Here is a 23,727-nt window from a genome sequence, read left to right on the forward strand (position 1 = left end):
CTCTCATTAAGAAATCACTTTCTACAGTAAGTTCATCTTTGACTTTTGAAAACAGCCGCAAACCAAGATCAAGATTCCTTTCATCGGGCCAGCCTTTGAATATATGATCCTTGACCATGTCTTGGATCTTATCCAACTTGACACAATCTAGCCACTCATTTTTACTGATAACACTCTCAGAAAACAACAAACCATCAACTAATCCCACAACACATTCAGAATCCTCGCCAAGGGAAAAGAAACCTTCAGAATCTCTAAGGGGACACCTTGAAAGGAAGTCAGCACGGGTATTTTTACCTCCAGGGATGTGTGTAATAGAAAAATTAAATTCATACATTCTTGAACGTAATCTAACTAAGCGGGGACTGAGATTATTGTGATCTTTGTTTGACAACAGGAAAACCAAAGGTTTATGGTCCGTTACTAAAACAAATCTACGACCCCAAAGATAAGTTTCAAAGTGCTTGGTAGCCCATAGACAAGCCAAGGCTTCTCTCTCAATGGTGCTATATCTGCGTTCTGCAGGAGAAAGGGACCTGGAAGCAAAACCAACAGTTTGTTCCATGCCATCAATTAGTTGAGACAAAACAGCTCCTAAACCGATGCCGCTGGCATCCACCGTGACCACTGATTGAATGTCATCTCTAAAAGAATGAAGAGAGGGAGCTTGTACAATGAGTTTCTTTAAGTGCACAAAAGTTTTGTTGAGAGAATCATCCCACATGAACTTTTCATCTTTCCTGAGTATTTTCCTTAAAGGTTCTGTTTGTAAAGCAAAACAATCCACAAATCTCGAATAATACTCACAAAGTCCGAGGAAAGACCTAAGCTGGTCTTTGTTCTCCGGACTTGGACTATCTACAATGGCTTTAATTAGATCTTGTTTGGGAGAAATGCCACTACTGGAAATATGATGACCTAGGTAATCAATGCTGTTAACCATAAACTTGCACTTTTCTTTTTTTACAGTGAAGCCATTGGTTTCAAGAATGTTTAAAACTTCAGAAAGCTTTTTTAGATGATCATCATCACATTTAGAATAAATCAGAATGTCATCTTGGTAAGCTAATACGTTATTACAGTTACCAAACATTTTGTACATAAGTTTCTGGAAGACTGAGGCAGCGGACGCAAGTCCAAAAGGCATGCGTAAGAACCTGTAGGGACCAAAAGGGGTATTAAAAGAAGTCAAATCACGGGAATCTTCACAAAGTTCAACTTGGTGATAGGCAGATCTTAAGTCCAGACATGAAAAAACTTTAGAATCACCAAGTTGAGCTAACATGTCTTGAATCTTGGGAAGGGGAAAACAATCAATTAATATGTTTTTATTTAATGATCTCAAATCTATGCATAATCTTATGTCTTTGCTACCCTTTTTCTTCGCGATAACAATGGGGGCAATCCATTCTGATGAATTTATTGGTTCAATAACTTTATCAAGACAAAGCTGTTCTAAATGTAGTTTAAGTTGAGATCTAACAGATAAAGGGACATTCCTCACTTTGTGGATAACAGGAATGGCATCTTTTTTTAGTATAATGCGATGCTCAAAGTCATGAACAAGACCCAGCTTGTCCTTGAAAAGAGCCCCATGCTTGTCAAGAAGTTGATGTAAGGCAAGATTGGTGGGAGCACTGACATCTACTAAAGAAATCGGAAAAGAATTGCCTGGTCTGAGAACCATGCCGAATTTGCCTTGATCTTTCCAACCTAATATATTGTATCCATTTTTAGCTACATATATTTTAGTTGAAATGCACTTGTTTTCAAATTTAATGGTGTCATTGAAAAATCCTAACATGTCAATAGAATGACCACCAAATGAAATGGTGTGAATGTCAGGAGGAAACAGTTGTGAAGATTTCCAATATAAATTAAATAAAATATCAGTAACAAAGGTAATTGGAGAACCAGAATCCACTGTTACTTGAATGACATTGTCACCAATGGTGACATCACATATAGGACCACCATCATCTAACTCAGCATCAATGTATAGTATAATCTTTTTGGAGGGAACAACTGTACATATACTTTCAGGTTCAGAACCCTCAATATTTTCAATAGCTTTGACTTTTATAGGGTTTCTGTTACACACCCTGGTGAAGTGGCCAATCCGTTTACAGTTGAGACAAGTTTTACTAAGAGCCGGACAATTTTTAGAATTGGCTAGATGTGAAGCAGAACCACATCTGAAACATGCAAAATTTTTCTTAGGCTCCCTGGAGTCTTTGTTTTTAAATTGGAAAGATTTTGGTTTAATGCTCAAAGCATTGACATTTTCAACCAAAGTCTCATTTTTATTTTTATTCAAAACTCTTTGAGAGGAGACTGATCTCTCAATTCCTCTAGCAAGTTCAAGAGTTTCTTTGAGAGATGGATCTCTGCAACATAACAATCTCTCTTGGACTTTTTTGTTATAACAATTTACAATTATTTGATCTCTGAGGTAAGAATCAATATTGCCATCGAATTCGCACGTGGCGATCAAGACTCTTAGTTCAGTTAAAAAAGTGTCGATTGACTCAAATTCAAATTGGTGTCTGGTATAAAATTTGTGACGTTCAACAACTACACTGGTCTCATCTATAAAATATTTAGCTAATCTGGAAACTGCTTCTTGAAAAACATCCCAATCAGTTTCATGAGGTTGGGGAGAAACAGGTAAATGGTCAAAAATGCGTTGACCCTCAGCTCCAAGACTGTTGTATAACAAAGCTAATTTTCTGTCTGGTTCATATTTTTGACCATCTAAAGCAATAATATAACTTCCAAAACCTTTAAACCATTGTTTCCATTTGGTCTTGGGTACACCAGGCTCAGTAAGAAAATACGGAGGAGTGACAATACTTTGTGTCATTTTTAGGTACTGTTTAGACAAAAATTATTATAAAACAATTGTGAAAATAATATAAAGTAATGAGTCTCTATTAATTTTTTGTAAATAATACAAAGTTATGAGTCTCTAATAATTTTCCTGTAATGTTATTTTGTAAGATGTGCACATCATCGAGTGGATTTCAGTAGATGTGCTGTACAATGTCGAATTTTTAAGAAATAAATATGACCAAACCTGAAAACGCTCAATTTGTCAGGATTCTTGAGTAGTGCAGTATAAATACCGTAAGACGCGGTGAAACGACAAAGTAGTAGTGAAGAAATGAAGAAACGATGACTCGTTTTGATTAAAATGAAAGAAGTCGGTTGTGCACTTCACTTGGATTGGTGCGTGTACTTTATGAACTTTACCAAGATGGAGGCACGTAGGACGTAGAAATTGACAACTGTGGAATGCGTCACTCCGTTGTGACGACAGCTGACTGAGAGGAGAAGACGAGGGACGGAACACTCAGAGCTGCGTTCGGATGGAGGCTTGAGCCGTGAATCGCTCGAGCATGGGAACGTTGGATTTCTGGTGCGCTCGAGCGGTAGCTCGCTCAGATGGTTGAAACGCGCAGCGTTTTTCAATTAGCGCCAAAAAGGTAGGGAAAGTCAAAATTTTAAATTTTTCATACGACCTTATGTGGCGGGTGTGCGCTTTGAATGATGAGGTCAATTGTAGTCCAAGCGCAGTTGAATAGATGATTAATCCTCTCAGTGCTTCGACGAATGCTGGGAAAGTGAAGGAAAAATCCCAAACTTCGCCAAATGTTACATCCAGTTCTCAATGAGAAGCAGGGAAGAGACTGGTGAAGATTAGAGGTTCTTTATTGAAGATCCTTCACAGCATAGACAAAGCACGTCAGCCATAAACAGGAGTCAGTCAGCAACTGACAAGAAACAGAATCTCCAGATCAGAACTCCATAAACATTCTAAGCATTAGAGACAAGAGGAGAGGAAAGGAGGCTTACCTCAACAAACCATAGATACCACATGATCGTGCGGTAGCTGTATTTTTAGCATAACTATGGTTTTGCCGCATTTGCCATATAATCAATTATCTGCTGCATAATTTCCAGAATTTAACAAAAAATGTTTGTTTCTAGCTCAAACAGTTCAAAAGTTACTAAAAACCCAGTCACATGCGTTTCTGCATGGGCGACTTCCCTTTGCAAAGGTTTACTGGTCACCAAGTGTTAAATTGGTACCAATGAGGTGCAACCTATGCCCAGAAAGTGTTAACAAGTGTAAAAAATGACAAAATAATGAAATGATACGATCAAAAAATGTGCTGCATTATGCCACATAATTTGCCTGTTTCTGCTGCATAATTTAGTCAACCCTGCTGCATAATTAGGCCCTACCCTTCTGCCTAATTCCAGTGGCCCTGCCTATCAAAAAACTGAGAGGGGTAATGAGTTGGGTCTTCCCCTTTTCAATCCCGCCCTTGCTGCTCCATCTGTCTCCTCGTTCGTAAACATGGTTTGCTGGTTCAAAGCCCAGCACCAAGTTCCTGCTTTGCTGCTGCCATTGAGCCTCCGGTCAGACCACCATGTACAGGACGATGGAAACAGACATTATAATCGCTTCGGTGGGGCCTGAGCAGGCACAGCCCCTACTGTAGGGACTACGGTCCTACAGCTGCCCCGTCGGAAAAGCAGTTGTCAGTCACTACGACTGATGTCTCCAACCACCGGATCATAATCCGGTGGTCGGACTGCTTCTATGGATGTCGGAGGGCCCACCACTGACGGTCCGTCAGTAACAGGCCCACCGACATCGGAAGGAAGCCCTATGTGTCAGGGTACAGAAATGTGGAGTTAGGCATGGAAAATCTGTACATACTTACCTTTCGATATTTTGTCCCTTGATATAGGTTTTCAATATTAGTGTCCAACAATATCCTGAACTTTAACCCCATCGCTGCTGCCGACGTTCAGCAGACGTCGCGTGCACTACCTCGGTAGTGCTGCGCACGTCCGTTGAACGTCGCTGCCCCGCCCGCGCAATAGAACGTTCTGCACTAGCGCGGAACGTTCAGCGCAGGCAAGGGGTTAAATTCAGGAGCCACGCCTTTAAAACTCCCATACCTCAGGACCAAAGTTATAACACTAGGCGCTACACAGCCAGTCCTGCACACAATCACTCCACAGTCCTGTGAATTTTAATTGGTTTTAGATAATGTCCTCCTGAAAAACCTAACATCCCAGACTTCCAAAAAGCCATTTCGTGCCTTCAGTGCTTAATGAAAGTATAAAAATATAAGACTGCAGGTACATAGCTGTCAGTACAGGAGGTGCAGTAGCTTCGAGGCCCAGCGGTGTGGGGAGCCTAATACGCTCCAATGATAACAGTTTTTAATATCAAACAGGGAATGGGTCTATTTTCCTTGCTTGCATTGGTGACAATGTCACTCTTGCTAGGCCACTGTAAGACTCCTCGAGACACAGATACATTCCGATAGGAGTCATTTTAGTGCCTTCCTGGAAATATGGAAGTATATCAGCTTTTCACGACGTCAGACCAGTCACTCAATCCCAAGCAGAGGTCTAAATATAGGTGGTCACTACCATTTGTCATCAAACACCTGAAAAGCTGTTGTGTTTGTGCTAGGCATGCTTTTTCCAAGATCCTGGAGTTGTAGGACTGCACAGGGCTCCACCTCACACACATCCTACGCATGCACAGAAGATAATCAGGAGGACGGGTTCTCCTACAACTCTCCTGAAGCATGGAACTACCTCCCACTCCAGATCAGAGTCTCCCATTCTCTTCTTGAATGCGCAGGAAGCAGAAGACTTTGCTTTTTAATTCACCAACCTGCCATAGCCAGGACCAGGCACACATGCTTAGCACCAGGATAACCTGGAGGGTGATAGTGCACTTTACGCATACACATAATAATAATATTAGTGAGGAGCTCCTAGGCATATCAGAGTTGTGATTGCAGGCCTAGTCTACTGGCCGGGATGCTGTGTCCTTGGTCAAGGAAGGAAAGGTGAGCGACTAATGCGTTTTTAATTATTTGGGACAGGGTAAACAAACAAGAAGCGCCCCATTCGTGGAAGCGGTGTGAGACGGTGTGAGAGTCGAGTCAGAGACAGCGTAATACCAGTATTGCATACATAATAATGACTAAAGTCCTGTCCGCGTTAAAGTATACAAAGGAGTGGCTCTTTAATAAACAATTTAAATAACAGTTCAGTGAAAACAAGATATAAATTGTGCTAGTCTCAACTGGTGCATTTTTTCACTGCATTATGCGGAAAGAAATGTCAAATAAATTCTGCAAAAATCTCTCTAACCTACAACAAAAAACAAAAAAAGGTCTATGAACCAATAAATTACCTCTACGGACCCCTTTGGGTGTTTATGTGGTTTTCACTGGTGAAATGAGGTCCAGAGAAAAACACCTAAACCACTTGATCTGCCCGGTTCATTGGTGATGCACACAGTTCTTGTGGTTCTCACTGCACCTCGTTTTGCCAGAGAGAACCAGAATAGTTTTCCAAAAGTGTGAAATCCACCTGTCTGTGCCTGCTGTGCGGACATGGATGGTTTTTGCAGCTCAATTTTGATCGCTAGATGAATTTAAAAATCTGGTAAATTTCACCTTTCTCATATTCTGCAAAATAGACGGGTCCTCAATTTTCAAGAGATTTGAACACAAAATATAGATTTAGATCCTGGTTAGGAGTTGTCGAGAAAGGAATCAGAGATGGAGTTACAGTTCTGGGCGGCTGCTAGTTTTCAGAGAGTCTACGGGCCTGGAATAATTAGGTCCACAAACTCGGTGCCCGTCCAGAGACATCAGGCCTGGACTTGCTAGCAAAGCTTAGGGGGCTGCCGACTGAGGTCGTTTGTGCCGGGATACTAGCCAGAACCAGAAATTCTGGATCTAAGGTGGCCCTCATCTATAACCAGACAACTCATAATAAGACCCGAGTGGTAGAACCCTATTTCACAGCTCATAGATCACTTCCGGTTACTGTTACGTGGCTCGTTTTGCCAGAACACCAATTAGAGGAAAGAACACCAGATCAGCACTACGGAGAGCAAAGGAGCTGTCCAAAGTCCTGAAAGCTGTTATTGTTGATCTTCTAAGTAGGTGCCCCAGGAGGGTGCATATAGGACAAAGGTTTCCAATCTGAGGGTATGTTAGAGGGACTCACGCCTAAGCCTCTCCCCCAAAATACATTCTCCTGATTGTGTTTTCTTTTTTTTTTATCAAGAAACAAGCCCAAGTCAAAAAAAGCCAAACACCAGTTGGATACTAGTTCAACTATCCCAGTTCCTGCTGGTCATGTCAAAAAATATCCCCTCACAATACTATGGTCTCTTGGTAGATCATGAATAGGCTACAGGGGAGGGGTGACATACCTGTGGTTTAAAGCAGGGCAGTATTTTTGGGCCAAGTGGTGTAGCCATGAGGTGCCTCTGCAGCGACTCATCGCCACTCACAGCTGCTGCTAAGGTTAGGGTTAGGGAACATTGGTGGGCAATCCAGCCAGGCTGCGCAGCTGCCCAGAGTCCATCTTATTTGCGAGGGAGTATGCACTTCTTGTGGACCAGACTGCGGCATTCATGGCGGACAGAAGCAGTGGAGCAGGAGGGAACTCCAATTGGGGCAGGATGGATGTTGGGTAGAGGTCCTCTGTAATGCAGAGGCACGGGCAGGCAGTCATGTCTAGCATATTGAGAATAGAAGATGCTGCCCTAGGGTGGCTGAGTGCTGGCAGGCACAAGCAACACTACTAGAATGCCATACAACAAAGTGTCTGCATGTATGGGGGATTTAAAAGTTCATTGCACTAATTATGAGCGACCCATTTAATTCGGCCCGGTGCGTAAACCTCAGTATATGCACGGGACGGAATTACGAGTTTGGTTTTATTTAACAAATATGATAATTATCAGATGCATTAAATAACCCAACATTCGGTAACTTTCGGCAGGTGTAACAGGAGAAATACAGTAATTACCATACCATGAGGATTTTGGTACATTAAACACCAAATCTGCATGTTATTCTCCATAAACCATTAATAGGTGTTATTTATCGCACCCGACAAATGGCGTATCCCATGGTATCAGATTTTTCAGGGACAATAAATAATAGCTCAACTTGTAAACAGGCCCCTAGAGTCTGGAATTAGTCTGGTGCTGCCTAAGCACCTGTGTCTTCTGTAGAGGAAGTCACAAGTTATTAGTTCTGGGGAGCTGTAGTGTTGTAACTAAATTAATCATAAAAAACATGGGCCCAGTTGTGAGAAGACATATTCCAGAGGGTTCTGCATAACAATCAATGCCTGTGAATGTTTTTCAAATGAGTTAATACCTTGGAACTTTATTTTAAGATGGATTTGCCATCCACATGTTATTGTTCTTTGGGACTAAATTGGGTTTTGATGATAGATTAACCCATGTGGCGCCGCGGCCAGGGCGACTGACGTTGGAATCTGGGAATCACGGTTCGATCCCCGGCTCCGGCGGCAGGTCAGCCCAGCACCATGTGACTCTGGGCAATAGCTTGCTTAATCTTCCCGACGGCCCCCAGCGCCTAGAGACCCTTATGGGTGATTGTGCGCTTTACAAATGTGGATTATTATTATTATTATAAAAAGGAGTACGTTTTTCGGAAGGTAAGATATATATAAGACACAAATGCACTGGTGGTTGGTCACCCACAAAAATGGTGAGTCGACATAAATGCAAACAAAAATATACAAATAAACACAAACATTTAAAAAAAAAAAGTTTTTCTTACCTTCGCCTGCAGCAGGTCCTCGGTGCTCTCCAGTCTCTGGCTCCAGACTCCCCCAAGCAAGAGGTCTCACAGGTCCCTATCCAATTCAGACACTGCTCTCATGCTGCATGAGTGACACATCTGGATTGGCTGGAGCAGGCTGCCTCAGCACTCTGAAGAACACTGAAGGCCTGTGCCTACTCTCCAACCTAGCTGTCTAAGTCAGCCAGGTTGGAAAGGTGAATTGCGCATGTCGGTTTGGCCGTAGCAAGGTAGCCCGCCAAACCAACATGCGCCATTCATACCGAAAGGGTCAATTGTCATTGCTCCCAACCAGCAGCAATGAAACACTGGCTCCGCCCTGCCCCCTGCATTTATCAGAAAGTCATACAAATAAAATTGTAATTTATTTTTTCAGCTTTCTGTGCAGCAGTGTGAGGGGGGAGGGGGTGGCGCACCTCCGCGCTCAAGAGGAAACCGCCGCTGACATGTGCTTCTTGAATGGGTTTGAGTCTGGTTGGAGCCAACCATATTTGAGTGTAGAAGAGGAAGCCAAATACATTTGCCAATGCAGAAATTTTGACTATAGGTATTAGTGAGATGTTTGGGAAATTAATTGGTCAAGCTGTGTTGAACATACTATTTTGTCATGGTGTGGTTGTGGCAACTGCATACAATGAATGGTTATGTCTCATTGTACTGGCAACTGGAGCAGATAATGGTCAAATGAAATATGAAACTTTGAGACCCAGACAAATGCATCTGGTTAGTTAGATGTACTGGAAGTTGCATTGTAGGGACTGTGGCACATGAATGGGTAGGTCCCATTGGCCTGGCTAGTAAGGCACAAGGGGATCAAAATACTCGTGGACCGGTGAGGCCCGAAAAAGTGCATCTGTTTAGTTAGACATATTAAGGCTAAAACTGTGATGTAGCTTACCACTTTTGGTCGCACAATTAGGTACACTACCTTTAATCTGTCATCTCCCAACCACTCGATGAATATGTACATAATTTTCAACATTGAATATCCTCACAGACATCTTTTTGAACTTGCTGGTGAGTGTGCCATTTGGCTTAGAGTGCCATTTGGCTTACAGTCTGTACCATTCCTCTTTTAAAGGATGATATGTGATCTCGGAGGACTTGTCACATGGCCACGTTTATAAAAGTGGGCAGAGTTTACACAGGTTTGAGAAGTGTTAAGCCATTTTAACACAATGAACCAATGCTTAATTTGAGCCGGTACTCAATTGTCAACATTGGTACTTATGACAGTCTGCCACATGGTAGCACGGTTTCTCTAATTTACAGATGAGCACAACAACAGTTGTTTATTAATTCAATATACATAAAAAAATATTACTACCTGCTGCCAAAGCCATTCCTATAGCTTAGGGGGCCTGGAATAATCAAAACTGTCGCACTTGCAGGAATGTGGTGGTTTGTTGCTGTGGTGATACGTTAATTGTCAGTTCTGACAGCGGCAATGGGTGGTACAAGAGGTAGTGTCCTCCTCATGAGGGCCCGGGCACTTATGATTTTACAAATTAAGCACTGCGATGAACAAAACTGTGGCTCATTTAATGATGTCATCAGATACGATTGCTTTTAGAATAATAACTTTCCGTATGGTGGATTCAATTATAAGGACCTCTTGGGCAGTTTTATGTCAGTTTCAATTAGCAAAATGGTAATTATATGATCTGCCTCCTGGCCTCCATGGCTTAAAGGATCGAGAGAAAACTGATTCTGTGAGAGATAGGGAGGCAATGGCTTGTGATCGGGAGTTGGGATGGCTAACCGCCTACAAGTGGGGTACTCCAAGCACCGTCAGAGTAGACCATAAACCTTTAGCGCACTTGATGATGAAGGGTGCGGGAAGAGCTCTTCATAATAGACTGGCCGATGGACCTACTATTGTCCTTTGTTATGACTGAGTGCGTACTGGGAAAATTTGTATGACATACTGTGAAAGAGCCCGTGCTGGAGGAGAGGATTGCTAGAGATGGTGTTGCTGTTAGGACTATCTTGAGCAAGATTGAATGTTTGGTCTCATAGATTGCAGAAGAAGGCTTGCTGGAAGTTATAGAGAAAATTGTGAGTAGGAAGAAGCTGCATACCCAACCAGTGAAGGCATTTCTTTCTTCAAATAAGACCTGATGATTGTGCCTTGGGTTAAGGAGAAGGATAGAAGTTTGGTAGCACCATATTCATTACAAAGCAAAATCACAGTTTGAAGACATGAATCAGAGGGTAAGAGAGGTTTTGTTGGCTGTGGACAGATGGATACGTTGAATGTGTGGTACCCATCTGCTAGGCCTCTGATCTTGAGGTCAACACGCCAACTATCTTCTGTTCTTCAATGACACCAGAGGAGGTGCATAGCAGGACCTGGAAAAGGCTTTTCCAGGACATGATTGGTCTAATGACTGATCATAAGAGAAAGTGCATGGGTCGCATTTGTGCTCATTGAATATTGTTCCGTTTGGGGTGTGGTTTGTTTGGTGCATGAGGTTCTCCCTTACGCACTCATTGTAAACACACAGTGTTCCAATGTTTTGTGGCTAGGTTCATACTATTTGAATCTCATTCATACACTTGAGTGACAACAAGGCTTGTGATGAGGGTTTTTTTAATATGGATTGCGCTCACGAGGTGTTGGCATTCTTGACGACTTGGACAATTGATCACGGTCACATAAAGTTTTGTAATCTTTGCGTGGATCGGCAGGTAGTGCATTAATATTTCTTATTTAAAGACCTTGTTCAGTTGGACTTGTGAGTAGTTAGTGCTGTAGGTAATTGGTAGTAGACACATTGAGAACCTATGGGTCAACAGCATGTATGAGCACTGGTGACTTTTTGATTGATGCATACTAAGGATGTTGTAGGGTAACCTTGGCCTCTGCCTGGCTGACATGGTTTATTAAGTATGAAGTGGACCTCGACGTTATTAGACATTGCTTAATTTCTGCTGGTGGTGGCAGGGGACTGGCGGAGGCACTCGTTTCATTGGAATGGAGCTTATGTTTCTTCATCAGACTTTGAGCAAGAGAAGGAGATGAAAAAGAGAGACTAAAGAGGCAATAAAGAGAGGAAAATAGTGGCAATGGCAAACGCAGGTATGAAAAAGAATCCGCAAAAGTGAGATAAAGAGACAGGAAGAGTAGGGTTTTAGAAGAAAGAGGTATGAGATGGATTCAAGACATGACAGCCTTGGTAGGCAAGCCTGTAATTCAACAACACCGATGGCGACTGTTATAAAAAGATTTGCCCTTAATTTTTTACAAATTAAGCAGGTGGTGCCCAAATGCAGGTGCTACAATAAATGGAGCATAAGTGATATACAACCAGTGCTTGAAATGGAAAAATAAAAGTGCAGGTACTCTGTACCAGAGTACCTGCTTGTTTCTGAGAAGTGCCGGTACTCTACAATTAAAGGTAATGCATTTCTCTTGAGAAGTGACGATACTCTCCTCCCCAAAATAAAAAAAGTGCCTGTATTCCGTACCAGCCCATTTAAACCACTGTATGCAACTAATTGTCAGCGACGTGTGGCAGTAGAAATTCCTAGTTTTTACTGCCCAGGTTTTTAATTCTATTAAAGATGCCAAGTATCGGTAGGAACTATATTACTTTTGGGAGGGGTGGGGGGTAGGCTGGAAAATAAATGGATGTGACTGGGAGTGTTGATTGTGAGCTGTATTGTGTTAATGATTTGAGATGGAATATTACACATTGCTTGTTTCATCATTTTAAATATATTCCTAATTTTATTTTTTCCGATCAGTTTCATTTCCTGTTTGACAATCAGTCTGTTTTCAGTTGCTGGTTGCTGTACTCGTGGGTTTAAACCAGTACTATTGAGGGGGAAACTTTGCCCATTCGATACTGTGTGTATAAATTACAAAACTGCAAAAAACAAACCTACAAAAGAAGATGCAAGATAATGCCCAGGCATGATGAGATGGCTTGCACAGACTCTGTGCCATGCCACAGCAATGCCAGAATGCACGTCACTTAAATACGTATAAAGTAACGGAACGCTGTCCTCAGGGCTTGTTTCCAACACCCTCACCCACAAATTTCACCAAACAGATCAATGCGTTGGGACGCACTGTGTGACGCACTTGTGCCTCGGTTTGACCTTTGACATTCGAAACGACCTCTGACACGCTGGCACCCAGCAGGCTTTAGGCCTGTACACAGCTGTATTGGCTTAAATCCCGCACCCCAAACATGAGCCTCCCCACCCCCAATTGTCTATCTGCTTAGGACAGCGCGTCTGTTCCAATCGCTTCACCAATTAAAAGGACAAACGCAAACCACGTAACACATCCTTGAAAATGGATTTTGATATGTGTTAATGAGAGGGATCCGACAGCATCCAGCTGAGCTCTCAATTGATATCTGTCAAGAAGGGTTACAGGAATTATGTGATTCTGCAGCTGTGGCATTTTTCGCATAATTATGGATTTTTGTCACGCTTGCATTATGGGGCCACATGTACAAAGGTAAGTGTTTGCGATTACCAAATAGCAAATTATTGCGAAAGACCCACGTGCAAATGTGTGGCTTACACATTTTGTGGTTCCCAGTGGGTCGCATTTGCAAATAGACCTACCTCATGAATATTAATGAGGTAGGTCTCAGTTTGTGACCTATTGTGAATCGCAAAAACCACAGGGATGGTGGCCTGCTGGGGTCAACAGACCACCATGTCTGTGATTGCTTTTCAATAAAGCTATTTTTTTGATGTAGCCCATTTTAATAAAGGAAAATGGAATGAGTTTCAAAAAGGACATTAAAAGTTTTCTTTTCATTTTAAAAACATTTTTAAGTTTTCTTTTCATTTTTAAATAGAAGGCAGTTGTCTGTGGGACCACTGCCTGCTCTTAAAAAATGTTTTTACAAACATTCACAAAGGGGAAGGGGGTCCCTTGGGGATCCCTTCCCATTTCCAAATGGATTACCACCTCCTTGAAGTAGGTGGTAAAATGTGATTTTTTGCAACTGCATTTTGGTCGTAAAACATTCTTACATGCCACTGCGACTCGGTATTAGGAAGGAAAACCCTAAAGACACCACTTCCTAAAACCGAATCGCAAACCCAGTCTGCTATTCAGTGATAGGTTGGTGAATTGCAAATCGGGATTTGTAGATTTAATAAAAATGCCTTTTTGCGTTCGCTAACTGCCCAATTCTGTGAATCAGCCAATTTGTGAACACAAAAACGTTTTGTAGTTGTGGCCCTTAATCCATTATGCTCCGAATAATTTGAAGATTTTAATAACAAAAAATTTTTCCTCCTCAAATGGATCAAATAATACTAAAAAAAAAAAAGAGGGCCATGTACGGCAATGCATACTGGTAGACCCTTTGCAAAGGTTAAGTGTTCATCTTTCAATTTCTGTATTCAGGTGTTAAACTAGTAGTAGTGAGGCAAAACATCTGCCCAGACATATAAACTGCCATAGAGTGGGCAGTTCAAAATGTCATTCTGCATACATATAGTCCTAGGCGAAATTTGTGTAATGTCCGTTGCAGAAATTATGCAATATACCCAAAACATAAGATGAAATTACATGTTATTCACACCAGGCTAGCCTGACATTTTGTACAATTTTTTTGTGAGAATGTGTCCTCATATCCATTTTGGACACAGGTACACATTGAACACTATAAAAAGTAGCACAAATGTGCAGGTGACGAATAACATCCGCTCACGTTCCGTTTGTTTGCGTTCTTCACACACTCCGCGATAAGATTTTTACCCAAATTAAATCTCAGTTATGCAACATGACATAATGGTTTAATCTTGGGGATTCCCCTTAGTGTTCATGCCGTGAAATGCTGGAAATTACATAAGTTATGCAGTCATGAATAAAAGTTTACTAGACCCTTATATCCCCTAGCAAATATGTCTGAATCTGGGTGTGTAGGCAGCTGTTTTACAGTTGGTATTACAGCTGAATGTGTTCAACCCAGACTCTTTGACTCTGTACGCGACCTGCTGGTCCGGGGTTTGAATCCCAGCTAGGCTAATCGACGGCTTCTGACCAGGGTTGGACTGGGAACCCAAATCAGCCCTAGCAATTTTGACACACCAGCCCCCAAATGTATGAGGTTACAACACATAGATTTACAGCGCATGCCTTTACAACACGGTTTTTACATCGCAACATCACTTACAACGCATTCCATTACATCGCATGACACTACATCGCATTTTTAGAAACTACCTTTACAACGCATTCCATTATATCGCATTATACCTGTACAGCGCACACCATTACAACACATACCATTACATTGCATTTCAGGTAAGTATTGGATAGTATAGGGGTAACAATTACTATTCTAACTCCAGGGGGTGCAACAGCAGGGTAAGTGCTGGATAGTGTAGGGGTTAAAATTACTATTCTAACTCCAGGGGGTGCAACAGGAGGGTAAGTGTTGGATAGTGTAGGGGTCCTATGCGGTCTAATGGTATGCGTTGTAATTGTATGCGTTGTAATTCCTGCGTTGTAGTGACATAAGATGTAGTGTCATGTGTTGTATTGGTAAGCGTTGTAATGCCTGCATTGTAGTTAAATGGGTTGTAAAGGATGTTGTGATGTAATGACTGCGTTGTAAGTGTAGTGCGATGTAATGGTTGCGTTGTAAGGGTTGTTTCCCCAGCCCCCCCCCCCCCCCTCCAGTGGGAGGGGGGGATGTTGCAAGAGTGAAGCACTGCTGCTTCTGTTACTGGGAGCCGCTATTGCAGTACTGGTGCAAAACCTGTCCCCCCTGCTGCAAAACCAGCCCCACCCTTCCAGCCTCCCAGGGAAACGCCTGATGCCTGCTACTGCCAGTCCGGCCCTGCTTCCGACTTCCGAAGCCGATACATTCGGTGCCATTAGAATCAGTAGCAGTAACACTATATCCATACAACGCTAACAAGTAGCACAACCAGGAAGACAAGTTATTAATGCTGCAGGAAACAAGGAAGGTAAACCATTAACTAGTTTAATATGTAGCCAGAGTTTATGAACGCAGACATGAAAAATAAAGAGTAGCCATCCGTAAAAGGCAAGTCAACTGCGCCACCAGGGCACACCAACAAGCGCACAATGTTCTCAAATCTGTTTGTCCTTTCTTGAAAACTCCTGTCTCATTATCGCCCTATGATCTACCAGTATAAATTGTGCCATACAACTTCCACCCAAATGTACTGTAAGTCAAGAGCTCTCAAGTTACCACGCTCCATGTGTGAGAAGCTTATCCGGTCCAGGTTTTTGTCGAATGTTTTGCATAGAATTTGTTCTCATGTTTTCTCAATTATAAAACAGGACTACAAGTCCTAGAATTCAAATAAAAATTCCTGCATTGGGTGAGCCACTCACCCATGGAAAGGGGAAACTTGAGGGCACTGTATCTCTCCAGCCCCACTCAGCACATAGGCTTCTGTGTCAGACTGTGGAGGGCAAAAATACCAGGAGGGAAAAATATATTTATATAGAGGATCAGAATATTGTGTGCTTCTGGGCAAATCTTGCTATTAACTAGTCCCTTGGGAGCCTTATCTGAAAAACAAAGGGAGCCCCCAGAAACTAGCTAACCCAATATTAAGTAATCTATTAAAAGTGTTGTCATGTATATGTAGCTAGGTGTTTGATCATTTTTAGTGGTAATTTTTTTCAGTGAATGACTGTTACACCGTGAGCTTTTGGTAACAAGAGTTGGTTATCAGCTAAATCTCAACTTTCTGATGGCATGCTGTATAGTGGCATATGTGTGTGTGTATATATATATATATATATACATATACATATCTCCAATCTACCTCAGTCCTATCTACCCCACTCCACTCCAATTTAGCCCACTCCAACCCCAAACTATTGCACTCCAATCTACTCACTCTACCCTACTCCAATGTTCCTCAGCCTAGCACACTCCAATCTACCACATTCCACCTCACTACACTCTACCCCAATCTACCCTCCTTCTATTTTCCATACTCTAATCTACCCCAATCCACTCCAGCCTACCTCCAAACAACCCCACTCCATTCTACCCTAATCTACCTCACTCCACTTCACTCCTATCTACCCTACCCCACTCCAATTCTCCACACTCAACTCAAATCTACCCCTCTCCAATCTAGCTCACCACACTTCAATCTACTCCACTCCAGTCTATCCCACCACAATCCACCCCAATCTGCCCTACTCCAATCTACCCCACCCCAATCTACCCCACTCTACTCAAATTTACTCCATTCTACCGCACTACAATCTACCCCACCCCATAACAATCTACCCCACCCCAATTTACCCTACTCCAGTCTACCACAATCTACCCCACTTCATTCCAGTCTACTTCACTCCACTCTAATCCATCCAACTCCTTTCCAATCCACCCTACCTTAATCCACCCAGTCTAACTCACTCCATTCTACCCTGCTCAACTCCAATCTACCCCACTCTACTCCATCCTAGACTATCCAACTCCACTCTAATTTACCCTAAACCACCTCACTCCACCCCACTCTTCCCCAATCTACCCCACTTCACTCCAATCTCCACTCCACTCCAGTCCAATTTACCCCACTACAATCCAATTTACCCCGCTCCACTCTTCCGCAGTCTAATCTACCGCTATCTACCCCACTCTACCTCTATCTACCCCACTTTACTCCAATCTACCCCACTCCAACACACCCAGTCTACCCCACTCCTCTCCAATCTACCCCACTTCACTCCACTCTAACCCAATCTCCCACATTCCACTCTACTTCACTCCGATCTACCCTACTCCAATTTACCCCACTGTACTCAATCACCCAGCTGCCATTTGTTGCTGGATGCTCCACTACAAAAGAAAGGTACTTTTGTGGACCTAACAATTCATTTTAATCTACCAATGTAAGTGGCCTCCATCACCTCAAATTGGTCAATAAAAAAAGAAAATGCCACCTGGGTAATCACGTAGGAGCCTACATTCCTGGAAATGCATGCACGCGCCTACAGAGTGATGCAAGCAGCAATCAGCAGAGTACCAGCAAAAAGCCAATGGCTCCAAAAGGGAATACCTATTGGCCTTGCCATAGCTTGTTTATTTAAGGTGTTTGATATAGTGTCACATGCTGCCAAGGCCGCTTCAGGGCGCGGAAAGTGATTTTTGTCCTCGAGAGCTCAGTGAGATTTACAGGCTGGAGCTATGACGTCAGGGCAATGCCCCGACTTCTGCATTTAAGAAAGAGGACAAGGCGGGTTATTGGCAGGTGCGCAGAGACCATCTCTCCCCTTCCTGAGGCAGTGTTTGAATGTGCAAGCTTCAAAGCTAGGCACTATAGCACAATTTTAGTCCAAAATGTTGGTGCCATGTCTTCACGCCACTATGGAGCTGGTCACCTGGTAAATCACGCTAATACACAGAGCCAGGTCCCTGCAGAGAGTTTTGAAGGCTGAGTCCAGGGGGGCAGGCATAGCGTTGGAAAAAAAACTCCCCTATAGGTTGTAGTCTCCCCCAAAAATATACCTACGGTTCAGTAAAGTTTTTTCTTCCACTTGCCCCCTCTACACTAACTCTGAATTTTTCTTTTCACTTATTTCGGCTCCTTTAAAGTAGTATATAGACCACCAGAGCACACTACAGGTGCTATATGGGAAGAGAGTGTTTTACTATTCAGTGAGTTTCACTATATAGTGCACTCTGCAAAACAAGAAGTGTGCTATAAAGTAACACTTATATTCAAGTACCCAGATGCCACACTGCACAGGTTCCATTGTAATGTGCACACTACTATCCTATGCATAATTATTACATGTGCATTATTGTTATCTCTATTATTCTTTGCAGTGTAATTCCATGTATATTCATTCTGTGTATGCTTATTCTATGCAATGCATATTCACTACTAATATTAGCGCTATTTGTCAATTCACTATTATTTTAAGCACTGCTTTTTCATGCACTGCTATTAAGTAGGCTTCTATAAAATGCACTGTTATGCTGTCGCAACCTCCCTTTGAATTTTTTTCCATGGGCACGTCACTGACTAGGCCATCTGCCCCTTGGTATCATTGAAATTATGCAGCAAGGAGCAAGGGAGGACCAAATTATATGGCAGGGTTTACTCCATTATGTGCAAGAAGATGTAGATTATGCGGCATAACGTGGATCATTTTGTGATTATACTTATTTTTTATGTTAAGCATAATTAAAAATATATTTATAGTTATAATCTGAATAAACAGCCCTGCAGTCGGTAAGGGTGTGGTAGGATTGGGGGTTGGGGGGAGGAGGGTCGCACAGGGGAACAGGGAAAGGCTATTATATAAAAGGAGGGCGCAAGGGAACATTTAAGGAATTGGGGCAGGGATCGGAGAAAACATTTACCATGAAAATGCCATTATCATGCATAGTTATACAACGAAAATCGTTGTAAAGGTATGCGTGGTAAAGGCATTTTCGTGGTAAAGCATATGCGTAGTAATGGCATTTGCGTTGTAACGCATGCGTGGAAAAGGCATGCGTTGCAACGGAATGTGTTGTAACGTCATACAACCGTATTATGTGGCAAATGCGGCAAATCCTTAATTATATTAAAAACCGTGAGGCCGCAGAATCGCGTAACTCCAGTAGCCCTGACTGTAGAAGCAGTGTACCCACGACCATCTCATATGACATAGCTACCTATTTCTCTTCCTTGTCTAGCAAAGACCAATATGTTAGTTGGTCCCCCTCTTTGACCCTTCTCAGTTCACACAGTTACAATTTTTTCATTCCCCTACTCACATTCGAAGCGAATATATGACGTTAAAACGCATGCAATTACAACGCATGCTTTTACAAAGCAGTCTTTACATCGCAGCTACCATTACATCACATGATTTTACTACGCATGCCATAACAGCGCATTTTAAAAACTACCATTACAACACATTCCATTACAACGCATACCATTACAATGCATAATACTTTCAGGGCAACAGTAGGGTAAGTGTTGGATAGTGTAGGGGTATAAATTACTATTCCCACTCCAGTGAGTGCAACAGTAGGGTAGGTCTTGGATAGTGCAGGGGTAAAAATTACTAAGTGTTGGATAGTGTAGGGGTAAATATTACTATTCCCACTCCAGTGAGAGCAACAGTAGGGTAAGTATTGGATAGTGTAGGGGTAAAACTTACTAAGCGTTGGATAGTGTAAGGGTAAATATTACTATTCCCACTCCAGTGAGTGAACAGTAGGGAAAGTGTTGGCTAGTGTGAGGGTAAAAATTACTATTCCCATATACCCCAAAACCAATTCCCACCCTAATACAAAAAAACTCCATTATTTACCTTATAATGCGCTGTAATGGCATGTGTTGTTTTGGTATGCGTTGTAATGGCATAAGTTGTAGTGACATGCGTTGTAATGGCATACATTGTAATGGCATGCATTGTAATGGCATACGATGTAAAGGCAGTTGTGTTGTACCCATTGCTTTGTAAAGGTAAGTCGTTGGAATGGCTGTTTCCCGTTGATAACACTGAACTGATATAATGATCAGTTTGTGAACTGATTGTATGTAGCAATGCCATAACATAAATAGGGGCCACTTCCTGAAGCTATTCCCTGGAAATGTCTACAGTTGTATTCAGCTATCTAGACATCCAACGAGCTGGGACATGTATAAAGGTATAACAGTAAAATTTAATACAAAATATACCTTTTAAAACGCGCTATTATGATGTGCGCTGTTACTACCAGTGGAAATTTCAATGTGCGCTAAATTTAGTTTTTTTTATCAGCTAGGTTCAATAGGGAAACCTGCAGGGTTGCACACTGCTTGCAGCTTAATATTTGGCACTGGATTAAATGCCACCCCTGTCAGTGTGGTATACAACGTATCACTCAAAATGGCAAAGTATATTTTTAGTATTAGGAACAGAGCACATCTGGAGAGCAGGACAAGTGAAATAAAAACAGTTTACAGACAGGTGTAGGCTGCTAGTAGGACTCTATTGTCAAGCCACACGGGGGTAGATTTATCAAGGCTTTGACGAAAAGTGGTGCAAATTCTATATAAAGTATTCACTTTCCAGTGAAAAACTTTTGGGGGGGCTGGAAGTTGCGATTAATGCAGTGCTTTGTTCTGCTTTGCAAACATTGTCACACCTGGCTTGGTGTCAAAAAATAATACCTCTTTGCAGGGAGCTTTAAGTGCAAGGCCTGTATCAGTGTCTCCAAACATTTCACTCATTGTACATGTAAATGTAAATGTACAGGAATTTATATAGCGCAAATCACCGAGTGGTTTCTAAGCACTTGCTTAGGGAACCCGTCCTGGTATTCCCCTGTGAGATAACCCCGGCAGGGTATCCGCAAGGTGAAAGCCAGGCATCCCGCCGCGAGGGGCCATTGTGGAGATTAAGCAAGCTATTGCCCAGAGTCACAGAGTGTGAACCCGTGAATTGAGTAGGCACCGGAGCGAGAATTGTCGAGTCCATGGACATTTTAGGACTCAAGACCCCGCCGAGCCAGGAATTGAACCCTGGTCCCGGACTGACCTCTGCTTCCAGGTCTGCCTCCTCTAACCAGTGAGCCACACTTCTCCACTCATTGCTTGTGCGCTGCAGTGTACAGCATACATCCAATAGGTCGAGTGTATATAAAAGTGTCTAAGCCAGTGCTAAATTTGACCCGTTGGTTCCCGGTGCTCAGCACCAGCACTAAATCATCAACACTGACGCTTTTCATGAGAACCAGGTAAGTACACATTCAATTATGGTAGGCACAGGGAGATTAGGTGATTTGCCCAGAATCACAGAATGTTGAGCTGGCGCCGAGACTTGCATCTTTTTCCCCAGCTCCGAAGTCAGCAGCTCTGGCCATTACACCACATCCTCTCCCCACTTTCATGCTAAGTAGTTGGTTCTGTTTTAGGCAGCGCTAACAGGAGAAATGGGCTGGTGCAAGCTGCCTACTGACTAGAGCACCTGCACTTATGTTTCTTACAAATTAACCACTGGTCTAAGTGCAGGGTTGTGTAGCGGAAAGGTATCCTTCCAGGCAAAACCTATGCTGACCGTCACACACCTTTGCACCACAATGCTAGACAGCCTCTTTGTGCACCAGCGCAGTGAAGACAGCAGCAGGCCATATTCAGTAAATGTAACTCTGCACTCCTTGTGCCCTAATATATCACAACGTGTAATCATCCCGAACCATACCTCATAGAAAGCACTAAGCGCTTAGAAGCAGCTTGAAAACTCTTTGCAGCCCTGTGCAGAAACTCCAAGACTACAACTTGGGCAAAAGACGACTAGTCGGTGCTTTACACCCCTCCACAAATAAACCAGTAATTAAATGAGACACCATTTTTTGCATTATTTACCTTCTTCAAAAAAGGTCACAAAACGCCACGAAGCCACCTTTGGCAGCATGGGGCGCTTCACAGACTAAAATAAAGGCACGTACAAAATACCTCGACTTAAAGGCCGCACAAAATGCTTAGGCTTGCCTGAATAATAATGAAATAATAGTAATAATAAACCGAATAATTAATTCAATACTAGACAGTCGTAGACAATAATAAAATAATGGTAATAATAAACCGAACAATGAATTAATTAACAGTCATAGATAACAATAATAATACAATAATAGTAATAATACATGGAATAATTAATTATTAGACAGTCATAGATCACGTAATCGTCTCAAGAAGATAAGGCACTCACTCGGACTTGGGGACCTTGGCTGCTTTCTTGCTCGGTGGTGACTTCTTCGCTCTGTCCCCAGCTCTGCCCTGGACTCTCACTTTGAGACGCGGGTCCCGGGCGGCTGCCTGCGGGGGCTCCCTGGCTGCCGGCGGGGTCGGGGCTGCGGGGGTCCCCTCCCCCAGGTCCCCTTGAAGGGATCCTAACAGCGTCAGGAGCGCTGCCAGTGCCAGCACCAGCGAGGGACCCATCTCTGGACTGCTGGAAACCAGTGGTGATAAATCACAGAGAAAAGCGAGTGATTCCTTGTCCCGGTCTGGGGTGAGGATGCGCTCTGTGGAACCAGGGGTCCTCTACCCGGGATCCCTTTCTCCCTCCTCCCGAAATCCTCCTCCAGGCACAAGAGACAGGAGAAAGTTTCCAAGCAGGGCTCTGAAACTTCATGGCCAGTGGTGGGGGGCGTAAGGGGCGGCGCCCGGCGCTGAGAGGGGGTTCCTTCCAGCCAATGGGAAGGCGGCAGGGGAGGGCTCGGGGTTACAGGTGCTGTGTGAGGGTGGTGGCGAGGGAGGGGAGTGTGTTCAAAGGAATGAGGAGAAGGTGGTGTTTGATGAGATTAGCCGGGGAGAGGGAAAGGGACTTCTGAGCTTTTTGTGTCTCTATCTGGACAGTTTTCCATACAGCCGCACAGCATCAAGCGCCTTAAAATGGCATATACAGCGCTATGAGATAGTCAAATGAAAAATATGCAAGTAATGGAAGCCCGTGTCGCAGGGATGCGGTTTCCCGAAGCCGCGGAGTCTTCGGGGGACGGTGTCCATTCTTGGGGTAACAAAAGGGGCTTTGTGCGCGGCCCAGCGGCGGGTCCCTTTCACCCGAAAGCCTCGCGGACGAAGCGGGCCTGGCGGCATGGAGAGCACGGTTGCCATGAACACCTCCCGAGGCACGCAGGGCACAGAAAGGGACTCCTGAAGTGGCACGGCGCCGCTCGAATACGGCATACCTTAGTGCGAGGCTGGTACGGGCGACAGGCAGTTGCTTAATTTGTGCCGGTGGTGGCAGGTGGAATCAATGCACGACTTTCCGTTTTGGGGCCAGGGACTTGTTTTTCATCAGTAGAGTTTGAACCTGAGCAACAGAGAAAAAAACTGAAAAGCGAGAAGGACGAAGTAAAACGGTGACAAACGGAGAGCTTAGATTTTAAAGAGCCTTTATACATATTCTATAAATACTTACAAAATAATAATGTGTGGCGGGCACGGGCCATCATAGTGATTTTTTATTACATGAATGGCTTGGGGCGACCATTTCTCTATTCACGAATTGTGACAGAGATCTTGTCACGATGTCTGGAGTGATGTGTTCAGTCAGGACCAGGGCTTTAAGTGGGCCGGGTCTCACCGGGTT

General features: G+C 43.2%; 1 protein-coding gene across 1 annotated transcript in view; it reads right to left on the reverse strand.

Moving 5' to 3' along the window:
* LTBP4 (latent transforming growth factor beta binding protein 4) overlaps positions 1 to 22,616 on the reverse strand; it is a 1,311,633-nt gene extending 1,289,017 nt beyond the window's left edge. Inside the window, exon 1 of the mRNA XM_078660637.1 lies at positions 22,345 to 22,616. Coding sequence (XP_078516763.1) covers positions 22,345 to 22,574 — 230 coding nt within the window. The 5' untranslated portion in view covers positions 22,575 to 22,616. The remainder of the gene's footprint in view (positions 1 to 22,344) is intronic.
* Positions 22,617 to 23,727: the final 1,111 nt, after the last annotated feature.

Source organism: Lissotriton helveticus, chromosome 9 (assembly GCF_964261635.1).
Source record: "Lissotriton helveticus chromosome 9, aLisHel1.1, whole genome shotgun sequence".
In the NCBI taxonomy this organism is placed as follows: domain Eukaryota; kingdom Metazoa; phylum Chordata; class Amphibia; order Caudata; family Salamandridae; genus Lissotriton; species Lissotriton helveticus.